General features: G+C 36.0%; 1 protein-coding gene across 1 annotated transcript in view; it reads right to left on the bottom strand.

Moving 5' to 3' along the window:
• Nucleotides 1–3,180: 3,180 nt before the first annotated feature.
• The window catches only part of LOC131155741 (formin-like protein 14), an 86,097-nt gene continuing 74,901 nt past the window's right edge, over nucleotides 3,181–14,376 (bottom strand). Inside the window, exon 18 of the mRNA XM_058109115.1 lies at nucleotides 3,181–4,024. Within this exon, the coding sequence (XP_057965098.1) occupies nucleotides 3,882–4,024 (143 nt within the window). The 3' untranslated portion in view covers nucleotides 3,181–3,881. The remainder of the gene's footprint in view (nucleotides 4,025–14,376) is intronic.

The raw sequence follows: 14,376 nt of genomic DNA, 5'->3' as shown, positions 1-14,376 counted from the left end.
AAATGAGCCTATGGAGATGATCTTAGACTTCAATATGTCATATGATTTTAGTATAATGAATACTTTCTTTAAAAAGAGAGAAGAACACTTAATAACATTTAAAAGTGAACAAAATAGAAGTCAAATAAATTTTTTTTTTATTTTTAACTAGGAGGGTAGATTGTTTATCATGCAATGAATGTAAAGTTATTTCTAGGTGAAAGTTTAACCACACAACATAAAGTCTTAGTGTTAGATATATGTATTAAAAAAATAGAAAAAAAAATGATAAAATAAATCAGTGTAAGAGAATTAGGTGGTAAAACCTAAAAGTAGAAAATATAAGAAAATTTAAAGATAAAATGATCAAATATGAGAATTAGATTATAGAAGATAAGATAAATACAAATACTCTTTATAGTAGATTAGATAGCTCTACTAAAAAGATACCAAAAAAGATCTTAGGTAAATCAAGGGAAAGATTCTCGAATAGTAAAGAAAGTTGGTGGTGGGATAAAGATGTACAAAAAGTTGTAAAAATAAAAAGAACTTGGTCTAAATCGTGGCAAAAATGTAGAAATAGAGATAACTTTGAAAAGTATAATGAGGCAAGAAAAAAATGTAAGAAAGACCGTTAGTGAAACTAAATACGTATCATTTAATAGTTTGTATGATAGATTAGATACAAAAGAAGGGAAAAGAGATAAATTTAAACTTGGTAAAGCTACAGAAAGGAAGAGTAAGGACTTAGAAAATGTAAAATGTATAAAAAGTGAGAAAGATATTGTCTTGGTTAAGGACGAAGACATTAAAGAAAGATGGCGAAGTTACTTTAGTAAGTTATTTAATGAAAACCAAATAGAAGACTTAAACTTAGAATTCTCAAATGAGAAAAAGACTAAAAATATGAGATTTATTCACAAATTTGAAGTTGTCGAAGTTAAGTTTGCACTAAAAAAGATGAAAAATGGAAAAATTATGGGACCAAATAACATCCTAATTGACCTTTGGAAATGCTTAGGTGATAACGGAATTATATAGTTAACCAATTTATTTAATACAATTATAAAAACTAAGAAAATGTCAGATGAATGGAGGAAAAACACTTTAATATATATATATATATATATATATATATATATATATATATATACAAAAAAAGGAGATATTCAAAATTGTAATAATTGTCGTGGAATGAAACTTATGAATCATACGATAAAACTATGGAAAATGGTAGTTGAACAAAGATTAAGGTTAAAAACGAAGGTCTTAGAAAATCAATTCGATTTTATGACTGGGAGATCTACCACAAAAACAATATATCTTTTAATTAATAGAAAAGTTCAGGGAAAAGAAGAGAGACTTGCATATAATATTTATTGACCTTGAGAAAGCATATGATAGTATACCTAAGGAAGTTCTAGGGTAGGTTTTAGAAAAAAAAAAAAAAAAAAAAATGGTGTATGTAGTAGGTATATAGATATCATTAAGGATATGTACGATGGAGTAATGGCTAGTGTAAGGACTATAGATGGAGAAACTAGAGAACTTCCAATCACCATAGGTGTACATCAAGGATTTGATTCGAGTCCTTATCTTTTTACTTTAGTGATGGACCGACTAACTAAGAGTATTCAGAAGAAGGTTCCATAGTGTATGTTGTTTACAGATGATATTGTATCAATTGATGAAATTAGGGACGGAGAAGGGGCTTAGTTAGGATTATGGAGAGAAGTTTTGGAATCTAGAGGTTTAGGATAAGTAGAAATAAGATAGAATATATGAAATGTAATTTTAGTAATGATAGAAGGAATATTGGCGATAAAGTTAAACTTGATGATGAAGAAATAAATAGCACTTGTAAATTTCGATACCTTGGATCTATTATGCAAGTTAAAAGAGAAATTAAAGATGATGTAATTAGGGGTGGCAAAGGAAGTTCACAATCCAGGTCCGGCTGAGTCGTGAATGAGCCGGGTTGTAAACGGGCCGGGATTAATTTGAGATGAACTGCAATCTCGAAGAATTGCAACCGCTAGACGAGCAAGGGAGTGAAGTCGTGAAGGGACCTCACCGACCACGGCGAGAAGAAGAAAAAGAACTACGATCTCAAAGACCTGCGACCGCCAGATAGACAAGGGAGTGAAAGGACCCTGTCGACCACGACGTGCTAACTGCTAGGTAGACGACTAGACGAAGACGTCCAAGGGCCAAGGGCGCACGGCATCAACGGCAATGGAGTGCAGTCTTGCAGGTGATTGGTAGTGGTCCTAGATCTAGACTCTAGAGGTGGCAGGATACGTTGAACACGCATATGAGGATTGGGAATTTGGGGTTAAGGTTTTATTTGTAAGGTGGGACAAACAGGCAAGTAAATAAATCTGAACCTGGGTTGACTAGTTTATAAACGAGCGGTTCACGAGTTGACCAGTTTATAAACGGGTTGACTTTTATAAGCTCGAAGTCGTTTCAACCGGGCAGGTCACGAGTAACCCATTGGGTCATGACCCGTTTTACCACCCCTAGATGTCATGCATAGAGTTAAAACAGGTTGGGTAAAATGGAAAAGTGCTTCAAGTGTGCTCTGTGATCATAGAATACTTGAAAATTTAATAGGACAACTATAAGACCAACTATGCTATATAGATTGGAATGTTGGGCGATGAAGAAAACATAATATCCAAAAAGTAGAAGTTGCCAAGATGAAAATTCTTAGATGGATGAGTGGTATAACATTAAAAAATAAATTAAGGAATGAGCATATTCGTGGTAAGTTCAATGTAACTCCTATGGAAGATAAGGGAGAGACGACTCAGATGGTATGGACATTTGCAATGTAGTGCACTAGTGAGGAAGAGTGAGTTAGTTACCATGGTAGGACAGTAGAAGGGGTGGAGGTAGACCTAAAATAACTTGGAGGAAATAGTGCGTGAGGATTTAATATCCTTGAATCTGTCAAAAGAAAATAATCCATGATCGCATAAATTGACAGAAAAAAAAAATCATAATCGACCCCACCTAGTGAGACTTAAGCCTTGATTTTGTTGTTGCTTTGTTGTAGTATTGATACTAAAAGGGCAGCTCGATGCACAAAACTCCTACATATGCAGGATCCGAAGGGGCGGAGTACAATGATACTATAATTTTAAAAATAATTGTGACAAAGTATTATCAATTTGTTTAAAACATATAAAAACTATATTCAATAAACACACTTCTCAATAAAATTAAATAATTTCAATACATTCCCTCATTTTCATTTACTTGCAGTCACATGCAGCTCACGTGACAAATATTCTAGCATTGAGGAGGATGCAATACCAGGCACAGCCCCTGCAGAGGCACAACTACAAAATTTTCAATTTTCTATTGGTAATAATAACCCAAATCTTATCTGAAACTTTTGTTCCATCTCTGAAACGAATATAGACAGCCTAAACAGGTACGCTACAATTGTTTTGGGGGAGAAAGGAGGTATGTTACATTTAATCAGTAGCTAGAAATCCAGAATCTGGAGATAGTGTCGATCCCAACTTGCCATGAGAATGTCAAGGGTTTCATGCAAAGAAGGCTAGCCAGCAGGGGTTGCACCGGGTTCAGTGAAAGCCACTTCCACAGCAGCGGTGTAGTGGCTGTGCTTCATCTATACAAATATTAAAAGCCAACTCAGAATTCTGACCTTGTCGTAGGGGCAAAACTCGACCATGACTCAACCTCCAACGGTGCAATTTCAGCACAATATATTTAAGCAAATAATTAACAAGAGAGCTTTAATGACTAAAGCCTTCTGTCGGCAGCCAGCAATATATACAGTTTCCCATTAGTCGACTTCTGAGGTTGCTCGCCGGGCTTGCATCTGACTTTGAAATATTTTTAGACTTTAGCATATCAACACCAACGACCTATTTTCTTGCAGAAGAATTTGTAGCCGCCCGTTCTTTCATAGCTTCCTTCTCAAGTTTCTTCTTTTCAGCATCAGCCTGCTTCTCATTCTCATCCCGCGATTTATTGAATGTTTTGACAAATACAGCCAAGATTTGTGTCACTGCAAATGAAAACCAAAAAGAAAGAATGTACAAAAGGAGAATTAAGAACTCCTAAGAAAGTAAAACTAAAAGAAAAGATAATGGTCAATATAAAACACCAATCAATCACACTGTAAATTCGCAAAACACGTCCCCTTGAAACAACCTACAGCAACAGCCCATAAATAAGCAAAATATTGAATCCTATTCCAAACCAAACACTGAGGATTCAACACCCTCCCCCCTCCCCCCAAAAAAAAAAAACAATTCCCCACAACACAGCATATAATCCACATTGCCATAAGGCTGAACTGTCTGTAGTCCTACCAAAATATACAAATGAAATGGCCAGCAGCTCCTCCACAAAGTTTGGAAAAACCCTATTTTCTCCAGTAGTAACAAAAAAACTTGTTTCATATCCTTCGCAAGAAAGAACAATGCATAAACAAATAACAGGCAGATTCAAAACTATCAAAGCAAAGCAAACACACATCTGAAGATAGTGCTTTAGAAGCATAGTTTCAAAACTCAGTAAACTGAAAATTTCTGCCTTAGAAATTAAAATGGGAAAATTTTGAACAAGTATTCAATTCTTGTATTCAACAGAAAAAATAGGTAGTCTAATTCGATATCCTAGACAAGATGTGCTGATTCAAGGGCTTGAAGAGCATATTCTCCAGTGAGCCAGTTGTGGACAGATTTGTTGTCCTATCTAAAAATGGATTTGTATTTGATCTTCAATCTCCATGAAAAGGATTTGTTGATTCAAGGGCTACAAGAGCAAGTTCCTTTCAATCTCCATGAAAAGGATTTGTTGATTCAAGGGCTACAAGAGCAAGTTCCTCAATAAGTTGGTGGTGGATCTTTCAAATGATGAATTTGTCGATCTACCGGAAGGTGAATTTGCATTTGATATTCGATCTCCTTGAAAAGGACATGTTGGTTTAAGGACTTGTGTTCCTGAATGAGTTGGAGTTCAATCCAGATTTTTTGATTTAACGAAAGACAGATTTGTGTTTGATTTTCGATCTTTTTAAAAAGATCAGCCGATTCAGGGGCTTGAAGGGTGTATTCCTGAATGAGGCAGTGTAGTGGATCTTCCAAATGACGAATTTGACAATATGTGGAACATGTATTTATGTTGATCTTCAGTCTCCACAAAGAGATTGAGAGCTTGAAGAGTGTGTTCTTGAACGCGGATGTAGTGGATCTTCCACATTTTGTGGAAGATGAATTTATGTTCAACTTTGATCCATATCTTCTGACTTGAGAGCTTGAGGAACATGTTCTGAAACGAGGCAGTAGTAAATCTTCCACACAATGAAATTGACAATTCGTCAAAATACACATTTCTATCCAATCTTTGTGGGCATGAGTTTGATCATAAAAGATGGATGTCAGAAATTTTATACTTCATTAATCACTGATGGCTCTAGTTAAAGAAATTGCCGAAGAGCACAGCTTTGTGTGTCCTCTAAAGGTTGATGTCTTCTATAGGCATGGGCTAAGATTAGGAGAAACCCTACAAGCCACCATATTGTAAAATGTGGCTCATGGTCTAATTTTTTATGTTAAACCCAATAATTAATCAAATAAGTTTATATATATATTTTTTATTTTGGCCAGTTAAATTAATTTTACGGATTGAAATTTTTTTTAATGCCTACAAATTTCACTACTTCAAGAATGGGCTGTGTAAAGGGTTTTTTTTTTTTAAATTAGGCTCAATATATATATTTTTATTTATTTATCCCATTAAGATAATTAGTTAAATTAAGTTTTCTTTTTTTTTATTTTGGCTAATTAAATTAATTTTAGGCATTAATGGAAAATTTTTATTGCCAACACCCTGGCCGGTAACCAAGAATAACAATATTAAACTTATAATATTACGAGTGTGTTACTCACAATCACATATTGCAATTATAATATTATTCTGATTAAATAAAATATAATGCAAATATGTGGTCATAATCACGCGTTAGCAAATTACAAAAAAAAAAAATTACTGGCAATAATTTAGATTAAATTTATATTTTTTTTAATATTCTTGAAATTTATTATTATATCATTGAAAGTTTAAAAAATATCAAAAAGCAGGGAGAGGAAAGTTTTATTTAGTTTTAAAAAAAAATTAATTGGAGCCCAAGGTCATTACATTACATATTACAGATATGTATTATCTATACAGTTGATAGGACATTAAAACACGGTTGAGTGGTAACTCAACACTAGTTGCCTATTCAAGGTCCTGAGATTGGGCCCAAGGGTAAACATTGCGTATTACAGATACGTATTATCTATACAGTTGATAGGACATTAAAACACAGCTGGTTGAGTGGTAACTCAACTCTAGCTGCCTATTCAAGGTCCAGGGAATGGGAATGAACCACTTGTAGAGAAGATGAGGACGGATGCTTAAAATTGTTTGGGGCCTTTGGGCACATGCAACGCAGGCCAAATAATGCATCAATGAGGAGTGAACTAGTTAATATTATTAGTGGAAGGATGAGGGAAGGGTGGGCAGTCACAGAAAAATATTGCCTTGGAACGTGCAGAATGGCGAAAGAGACTTCATGTAGCCGACACCACTCAAGGAGCTCAATCATGGTTTGAATCCTGACATTCAACAGTCAACTAAGAACATTTTACTTTCTCTGTCTTCCTGCACCTTTTTCTCTTCTCAAGGGACTCAACAAAATGTAAAAAAAGGCAAGAGTTATGAAATTATATGATTTGCTAAAAAATCTATGGATTCAAACAATTTCCCTCACCATATGTATCCACCTTTAATTCAATTCAGTTTTTAGAATCAAGAATTAGTTGAGAATTTGGATTTGCTTTTGAAATAATAGAGATCCTTCTGTGGTCAAACCAACTCAGTTAAGGGAAGCAAGTGAAAATACAAATGCTAATTCTAAAGGTCAGCACTGGGGAGAAAATAAGCAAGACAGACTAGGAAAATATCTGGTTACAACAGGCAACTATTGCAACTTTATCTCCAATACTATGGGCACGTGGGATTTGAAGTTTGATGATGGCTACAGTTGTTGCTCCATCTATTATGATAAAAGCATAAAATTAACAATTGTATCAGCAATGTTGCTTACTTCAACTGCATCTTCTTTATAGTTTTCTTTTGCATCATCTTTCCTCATTTCAATTCTGACCACCAGTATTAAGAGAAAATATGTACAACCCTACACCAGTGTTTTCATGTTAAGACCAGTTTAAGCCAATTGTTAACACCTCATGCTCAAATTTCTTCCATCCACCACCTTTCAAAATTCAATTTTTTAGTTGAAGGGTGTAGATAAAGGAGCAATTCCAGAGGGGTATTTGAGTCAATTGTGTATATTGCATTATTATAAATAGAATGAGAAGCACCCTCACAGGTTTGGGCAGTTAGGTTAATTCATTCATACATATCATGGTATCAGAGCAAGCTTCGATCCTCAACACTTGTATTTCTTCTTTAACTGCCCATTGTCAATGTTCATAACTACTATTCACACACTGCTCATCTAATCTCCACAGTCACTGTTGTCCACAGTCGTCATTCATTGCCACTGTTCACAGTCGGTTTTTAATACATCCTGGCAAGACCACAGAACTTTGCTCCCCATGGGCAAGCAAAATCCCTCAAGAAACAAACATTTGATGTTCTTAGGGCTGTCAAATAAAAGTTTTTTCTGAACTGGAATTTACCACAAATTTTTTCCCAAATCAGTAGCAGTTTAACTACCTCTTTGCTGTGATTTTTCCCGGATTGAAGTTCTCTGGAGGTATTGATTGAATCCTTAGCCATGTTTTTACTTTAAATCAATCAAAGATGCATCATGGGAATCCAAATACCAAATTTAGATTGACTGAGTGTGCTCTACTTCTGTGCTGATCAGGTTCTGATGTATGTGGTGGCTATGCGCCAGCAGTGCTCATGTGATGTTCTGTTGCAATATGGTATTTGCATCTTGTTTAAAGCCATATCAAGTGTGTTAGTCCTCTGTTTAGTACAAAATTGGTGTGCTTTTGGGTTTATGAATTCCAAACCCCTCTGCAAATTACAATGTCTACCTTGCTACCTCCATAAATTACTACTTAAAGTTGAATGGTAGTAATCACATGCAGTGTCCTAAAGCTCTTCAAACCTTTCTTACAGATCAAGGAAAACAACACCATCTAAATGATAAAGCATCAATCCACAGGCAGAAACTAGATGTACGGATTCAAGAGAATCCCCAAATTGTAAATTTTACTGTGGAGCTCTATGGATCCCCAATATTGCTTAAATTGAGATACATGTAAGGAGATATGGGATTATGTTAAATTACTATTTCAAGAAATTGAACTAGGATATATGATCTCTCTTTATACTTAGTTAAGTTATTTGAGTTGCACCAGGAACATTAATCAAATATAGAATAGTTTGCAGAGGGGAATCAGGTCTACGAGGAGTTGAATGTGCTTCAACCTGTTGCTCAGAGAGTACTGGCTCATTTGAAATCTGAATTCAATCCAATGAAATCTCATATCTTATGAGGAGCCAAACTTCCTTCATTTTTTTTTTTCTCGAGTTGTTCATGCTTATTCTAGAGACAGTCCATTTAGAGTTCATTTGTCATGTGACCCTAGTTCTAGTATGGAGCAGTCTGCACTACTGAGACAGTCATCGCATAGAGGTGACCAATCTGGTTGCGCAAGAGGCTTCTGCGGTGGCGGACATGGTAATTGTGGTGGCACGCGTGGACATGGTAGCGGCCCACCTCCCAAGTACTAACTGTGGGTTCGAGAATTATACTCATGAACAGTGTTGGGATTTGATTAGTAGGCCATCTTGGGTAGCTAATGCTGTGGCATATGAACCCTCCAGATCTGGCTCACCTCCTGTTGATGTGGAACCAAGACTGTAACTATCAAAGGCTTGATGTACATTGTTGGCCCACTGCATAATTTTAGGTAAAGTGGTTTCTAATGGTGACAGTTTCAAAGGATGAATATGATAAGTTCCTACAGTATCAAGCAACCCACAAGCATCTCTCCCTATTGCATAGTTGGCCACCTAGAAGATAAACCGATAGCTTCTCTCTCCTTCAGTTCTGCTTTAGACCCTAGCTTATAGATTCAGCTGCTAATGATCATGTCACATGCTTCTGAACATTTTTTTCCCCCTAAACTCAACATTCAAAAGCACTTCCTCATATCACATCACTCTCACCAATGGATCTACTTTTAAGTGGCATTAGGACTGTGAAACCTGGAACTTACTTATCTTTATCTTCTATTTTGTCATATAACTGCATGTCTATCAAGCAAACCTACTCAGCATTTACATTGTTCAGTCACTTTCTTTTCTCATTCTTTTGTGTGATTCTGTATTTGAAGACTGAGGAGATGAACACTGAAGTGCATGAATCCAATGGCCCCATACTACAACTTGTTTTCTTTAGTCACTGCTTGTTCTGCTTCAGTTCCCCCATTGCAAATTCATTGTTGTCTTGGGTATCTGTGGAGAATTTGAAGGAGTTAGCGCCCTAGCTTGGCTCTCTTGTCATGTTTAGTGTATGAATCATGTCAATTTTCAAGTGAAAAACAGGCGCCAAATCTCTTTCAGTTAGTTAAGTCTTAATGTTTGAGGCTAAAGTAGTGTTACTCCCACATTGGGGTCCTAATATTTTGTCACATTTTTGGATGAGAAAAATTTGAGAACCGCCTGCTGTTATTTAAATTACAAAGCTAGTTCATTCTAATTCTTTTTGTTTGGCTGGTGGCTGGTGGCCCTTATTAGAGTTAACAACAACAATTTGCCGCAGATTAGGAAGCCTACTAAGGCTTCAACTTCACATTTTTTTCGTGTGGAAGTAGTTCAGAGAACATTATCAATTTGTCTCAACACTGTTCATTTGATTGGCGGCTGTGGAGTAGATTATTGAGTTTTTGGTGTAGTTGGGTTTGGAATTGGATGAGAGAAAATTGAGAACCACCTCCTGTTATTCAAATTACAAAGATAGTTCATTCTAATGCTTTTTGTTTGGTTGGCGGCTGGTGGCCCTTATTAGAGTTAACAAAAATTTGCCGCAGGTTAGAAGTGTTTTTGGTGTGGGAGTAGTTAAGAGAACATTATCAATTTGTCTCAACGCAATTCATTTGCTTGGGGGCTGTGGAGTAGATTATTGAGTTTTTGGTTTAGTTTGGGTGTCTGAGATTGGTGGACGAGCTTATGAGTTCTTCTTTTATATAACAAAAGAACATGATTTCTGCTTTTTCTTGGGGGACTAGCAATACTTCATTTGTTAGTTTTGGGAACGACAACTATGTTGGGAGGTTGTGCAGCTATGCTCTTTCTGTTGTTTTACACGGAATTTGCTTGGCATAGTAATATAGTTTCTTCTATTTTTATAAAAAAAAGAACATTATATTAAAGAAAGCGAGAATAGACATTATACAAAGCAGAGGACCAGAACTTCAAGCATTTAAAGAAAACACAAAAACACAAAAATTAGAAAATTCTAGTGCTGAAGTAGAATGGCAAGCTACAGCTCATACACTGGGCGAGCTTATGTGGCCAAAGTCTCTTATGTCAGATATGGGATTTTGGTAACAAAAACCAAAAGATATTGTGATAATCAAGCTGTCATTTACATTGCTAGCAATCCAGTGTCTCATGAGAGGACAAGGCACATTGAAGTTGACTGTCATTCTATGAGGGACGATGTGTCAAAGAATGTTGTGATCCATGTGGACTCCCTGAATCAGCTAGGTAATGTTTTCGCCAAGCCTTTATTAAGCCCGTGTTGTCTAATGGTTGTTACAAGCTGGGTTAGGTGATATTTATACACCTCTAGCTTGAGGGGGAACGTTAGAAGAGAATATGTTATTTTAGTAATTAGGTTGTGTTAATTGGGTATTTTTTGTCCTCAAGACTTTACTATTATTTTATTAATATTTAAGAAGGCAGACCTGGAGCTGTATGTAAACTCCACGAAACTGCCACTCAGTTTTTCCTCTCTCTCTCCTCTTCTCTTCCTCTCTTCTTCTGCCCTCCATCTCTAACTTTACAACAATAATCAATGAGACAAATATCACCCACCAGTCACTCCGAGCATGAGACAATTCTGATTGCCAATTACTATGAACAACCAAGAGTATTTCTCCATGCCTTTTCTTACTTTTATGACTAACTCTAACAAGGTTCAAAAATCATGTTGTCCTCACACTCCACAACAAAATGTAGTTCCCAAAAAATTTAAAAACAAAAAATAAAAGCCAGATATCTCAAGGAAGTTGCTTGTTTGTTTATGTTACACATGATAATTCCAAAAACCTTTTGCGGTGACACAATTTTTCCAGCATGTTATCTTATCAACATGATGTCATCTTTAGCTCTTGATGAAAAATATCCCCATTCTGTTCTCTTTCCTCATTAAACCCTCTTTTTTGTTGCTTCCGTGTACTTCCGTGTATATTTGGGTGTGTTTCCATCATACATCAGCATGCTTTGCATGTTGATAAATTGAATTTCCCATGAGATCAAATGTATCATTTCAGGATATTCTTGCAATTAAAAAGAGTATCCAATTCATATTCAGACTCTTGTTCCTGAGTCTTCAACTGTAACCCCAGTACCATCATCTTCTCTTCCTTCGACTAGTCATCCATCTCTACCATTATAGGTGTATAGTTAGGGAAGATCATCACCAAGCTATGTCATCAACTATCACTTCGCCTACTTCGCCAACCGCTCCGTCCTTCAATCCTAATAAATTAGATCTCCTGATTGCTATTCGTAAAGCTAAGTGCACTAGCACTTCTCATCACAGCATCTGTTTGTCTCTTGCAGACATCTTTACTTGGCCATTGCATCAGTTAGACATTAAAATGATTTTTGGCATCAAGAACTTCACAAGTTCAAATGGAATCAACCTCCGAATTTTGTTACTCCAAGGGAGTCTGTTGGTTTATTGTTTGAAATCTATATGGTTTAAAACAATCTCGTTGAGCATGATTTTGAGATTTAGGTTAGTGATAATTGCTTTTGGTTCTCACAAGTGTGGAGGGGATAATTCTGTATTCAACCTTAATAACACTGTTGGGAAATTTTTGTTCATCGTTGACATTTATGATAATGTTACTAAACGCAAAATTTGATGATATTAGCACTGCATTTGGGAGCATGGATTCCAGACCTTGGATTTAGATTTGGTTGGATTTGGAGAAATTTCAATACAATTTTATATTGCATCTTATCCATATCCAATACAAATCCAAATCCAAGGCCTCTCCAAACATAGAGTAAAGAAATACAAGAGTTGAAATTGTTCTAGCAAGGCAAGCGCTTAGGTCATGATTGTTGATTTTCCTTTTCACGGAGAAATTATGTACAAGATTGGTTGAGTGAAACTGGAATGTTAAAATATATTAATGATTATTTTAGTCATTTAGCATTATTAGTGTGTGATAGTGTTACTTTAGTAAGCGTGCGCTGGTAAGGGTATAATGGTCATTTCATTGGTACGTACTTGACATATACTACCTAATTCTTTAACATGGTACCAAAGCAAACGATCCGACCAAAACCCTACCGCCTAACCAAACATTAACCTAATCGTCCTATGCAAATCTGTCATCATAGGACGATCAGCCAATCCTCTATATGTTAGAAACAAGTCCAGCGGTCACCCGAAACTTCCTCGACAGCACTGCCCTTTCCAAAATCTCAATAATCCTTCCATATTTCGCAAAACAAAAACCATACCAAGTCATAGAACCCTCCAATCTGTAAGTGTGTAAAATTTCATCAACAGAGGCCATCCCACACACTGGCCAACTGCTGGCAGGTCCACCCCCACACGCGCATGAGACATCCCTCTGGCCTGTTTTGCACTGATTTGATCCAAAATGGCTTAAATCCTTCCACAGGCCATAATATAAAGTTGCTGATCATGTATTTTGTCCAAAGATTCAACCTTTTTCAATCTCTCATGGCAATTTGTTAGCTGTTGTTCGAAACAATTAAGTCCATCAGTTGGCCCTTGACACAGTGGCAATGTTTGTACATTAATTTTTAGAGAATGTGGCAGTGTTATGTCAGATTGTTGGTGATTCGTTCATGGTTGTTCCAATAGTTCACTTTTTTTGTGGTTATTCTGACTACGAGTGCAAGTCAAACTTACTCGCAAGCTACTCAGACTCGACTAGTCCCCTAACTTGACTCAACTCAATTCTAATCAAGTTTGAGCTGCTTGAGTATTTTAACAAGTCGAGTTCAAGCTCAGTAATAGTACTTGAGTCGAGTTTCGCACCTAATCGAGCTTTGAAATTTATTATTTTTATATTATATATGTTAAATATTTTATATATTTTTATAAAATATTTAACATTATATGTACATTATATATATATATATATATATATATATGTATTCAATATTAATTTATAATTGAGCTGAGCTCGAGTTTATGAACTTGTAGCCGAGTCAAGTTCGAGTTTAACAATTATGAAATCAATTGAGTTTGAGTCGAGTTTCAAGCTTAACAATTTCGAGTCCAATCAAGTTCGACTATTTTACTGTGTTGACTCGACTTGAATACACCCCTATTTCCGACTATTCACCTTGTTTGTCATTTATCTTCAGCCACTTGCTCAAGCGACAACATACTATAACTATCTTAGAGGAGGCGTATTCAAGGTTCCTACAGCATTAGGCATCTCAACAAACATCTTGTCACATTGCACACAAAAAGATAATCCTACATTGGCGTATTCAAGGTTCCTACAGCATTAGGCATCTCAACAAACATCTTGTCACATTGCACACAAAAAGATAATCCTACATTTTGTACATCATTTGGTATCTCTCCCACTAGTACCTAGGCTTCTAACTCAGCCACCACTGACCATATGGTGTAACCAGCTTCTTTTATGCCTCTAGCATTCTAAAAATCTACCTCAAGTCACCTTTTCAAATCGGTCCACTACAATTACGGGATAGGAATAGTAAATCCTACTCCTTCCATCTTTCTTTTTTCTATTTTATACATTCCCAAATCCCCCCTTAAATCTCATGTCTATTAGCAGGATTACAAAGTCACTCAATCGTTATGTAACCTTATTTCCTAATTTTGTTGCTATTCAGGATAAGAAGACAAGGAAGACGATTCGCATAGGGCGTTAGGCTAGTGGACTTTGCTAGAGTCATTCTCTCCTCCTATTAATTGCAGTACCGCTGCAACTCCACATAAAAAGATCCATTACCGCCTTGGTCATCCGTCATTGGACAAGTTATAAAACAGATTTCCTACTTTGAGCTATGTGTCTAATCTTGAGTGTGGGTCACTTGGCAATTGGGAAAACATCATCATGTTCCCTTTTCTTA

This window comes from Malania oleifera, chromosome 5, assembly GCF_029873635.1.
Source record: "Malania oleifera isolate guangnan ecotype guangnan chromosome 5, ASM2987363v1, whole genome shotgun sequence".
Classification (NCBI taxonomy): domain Eukaryota; kingdom Viridiplantae; phylum Streptophyta; class Magnoliopsida; order Santalales; family Ximeniaceae; genus Malania; species Malania oleifera.
Note: the sequence above shows the minus strand (reverse complement) of the source record. Positions and strands in the feature narration are given on the sequence as shown.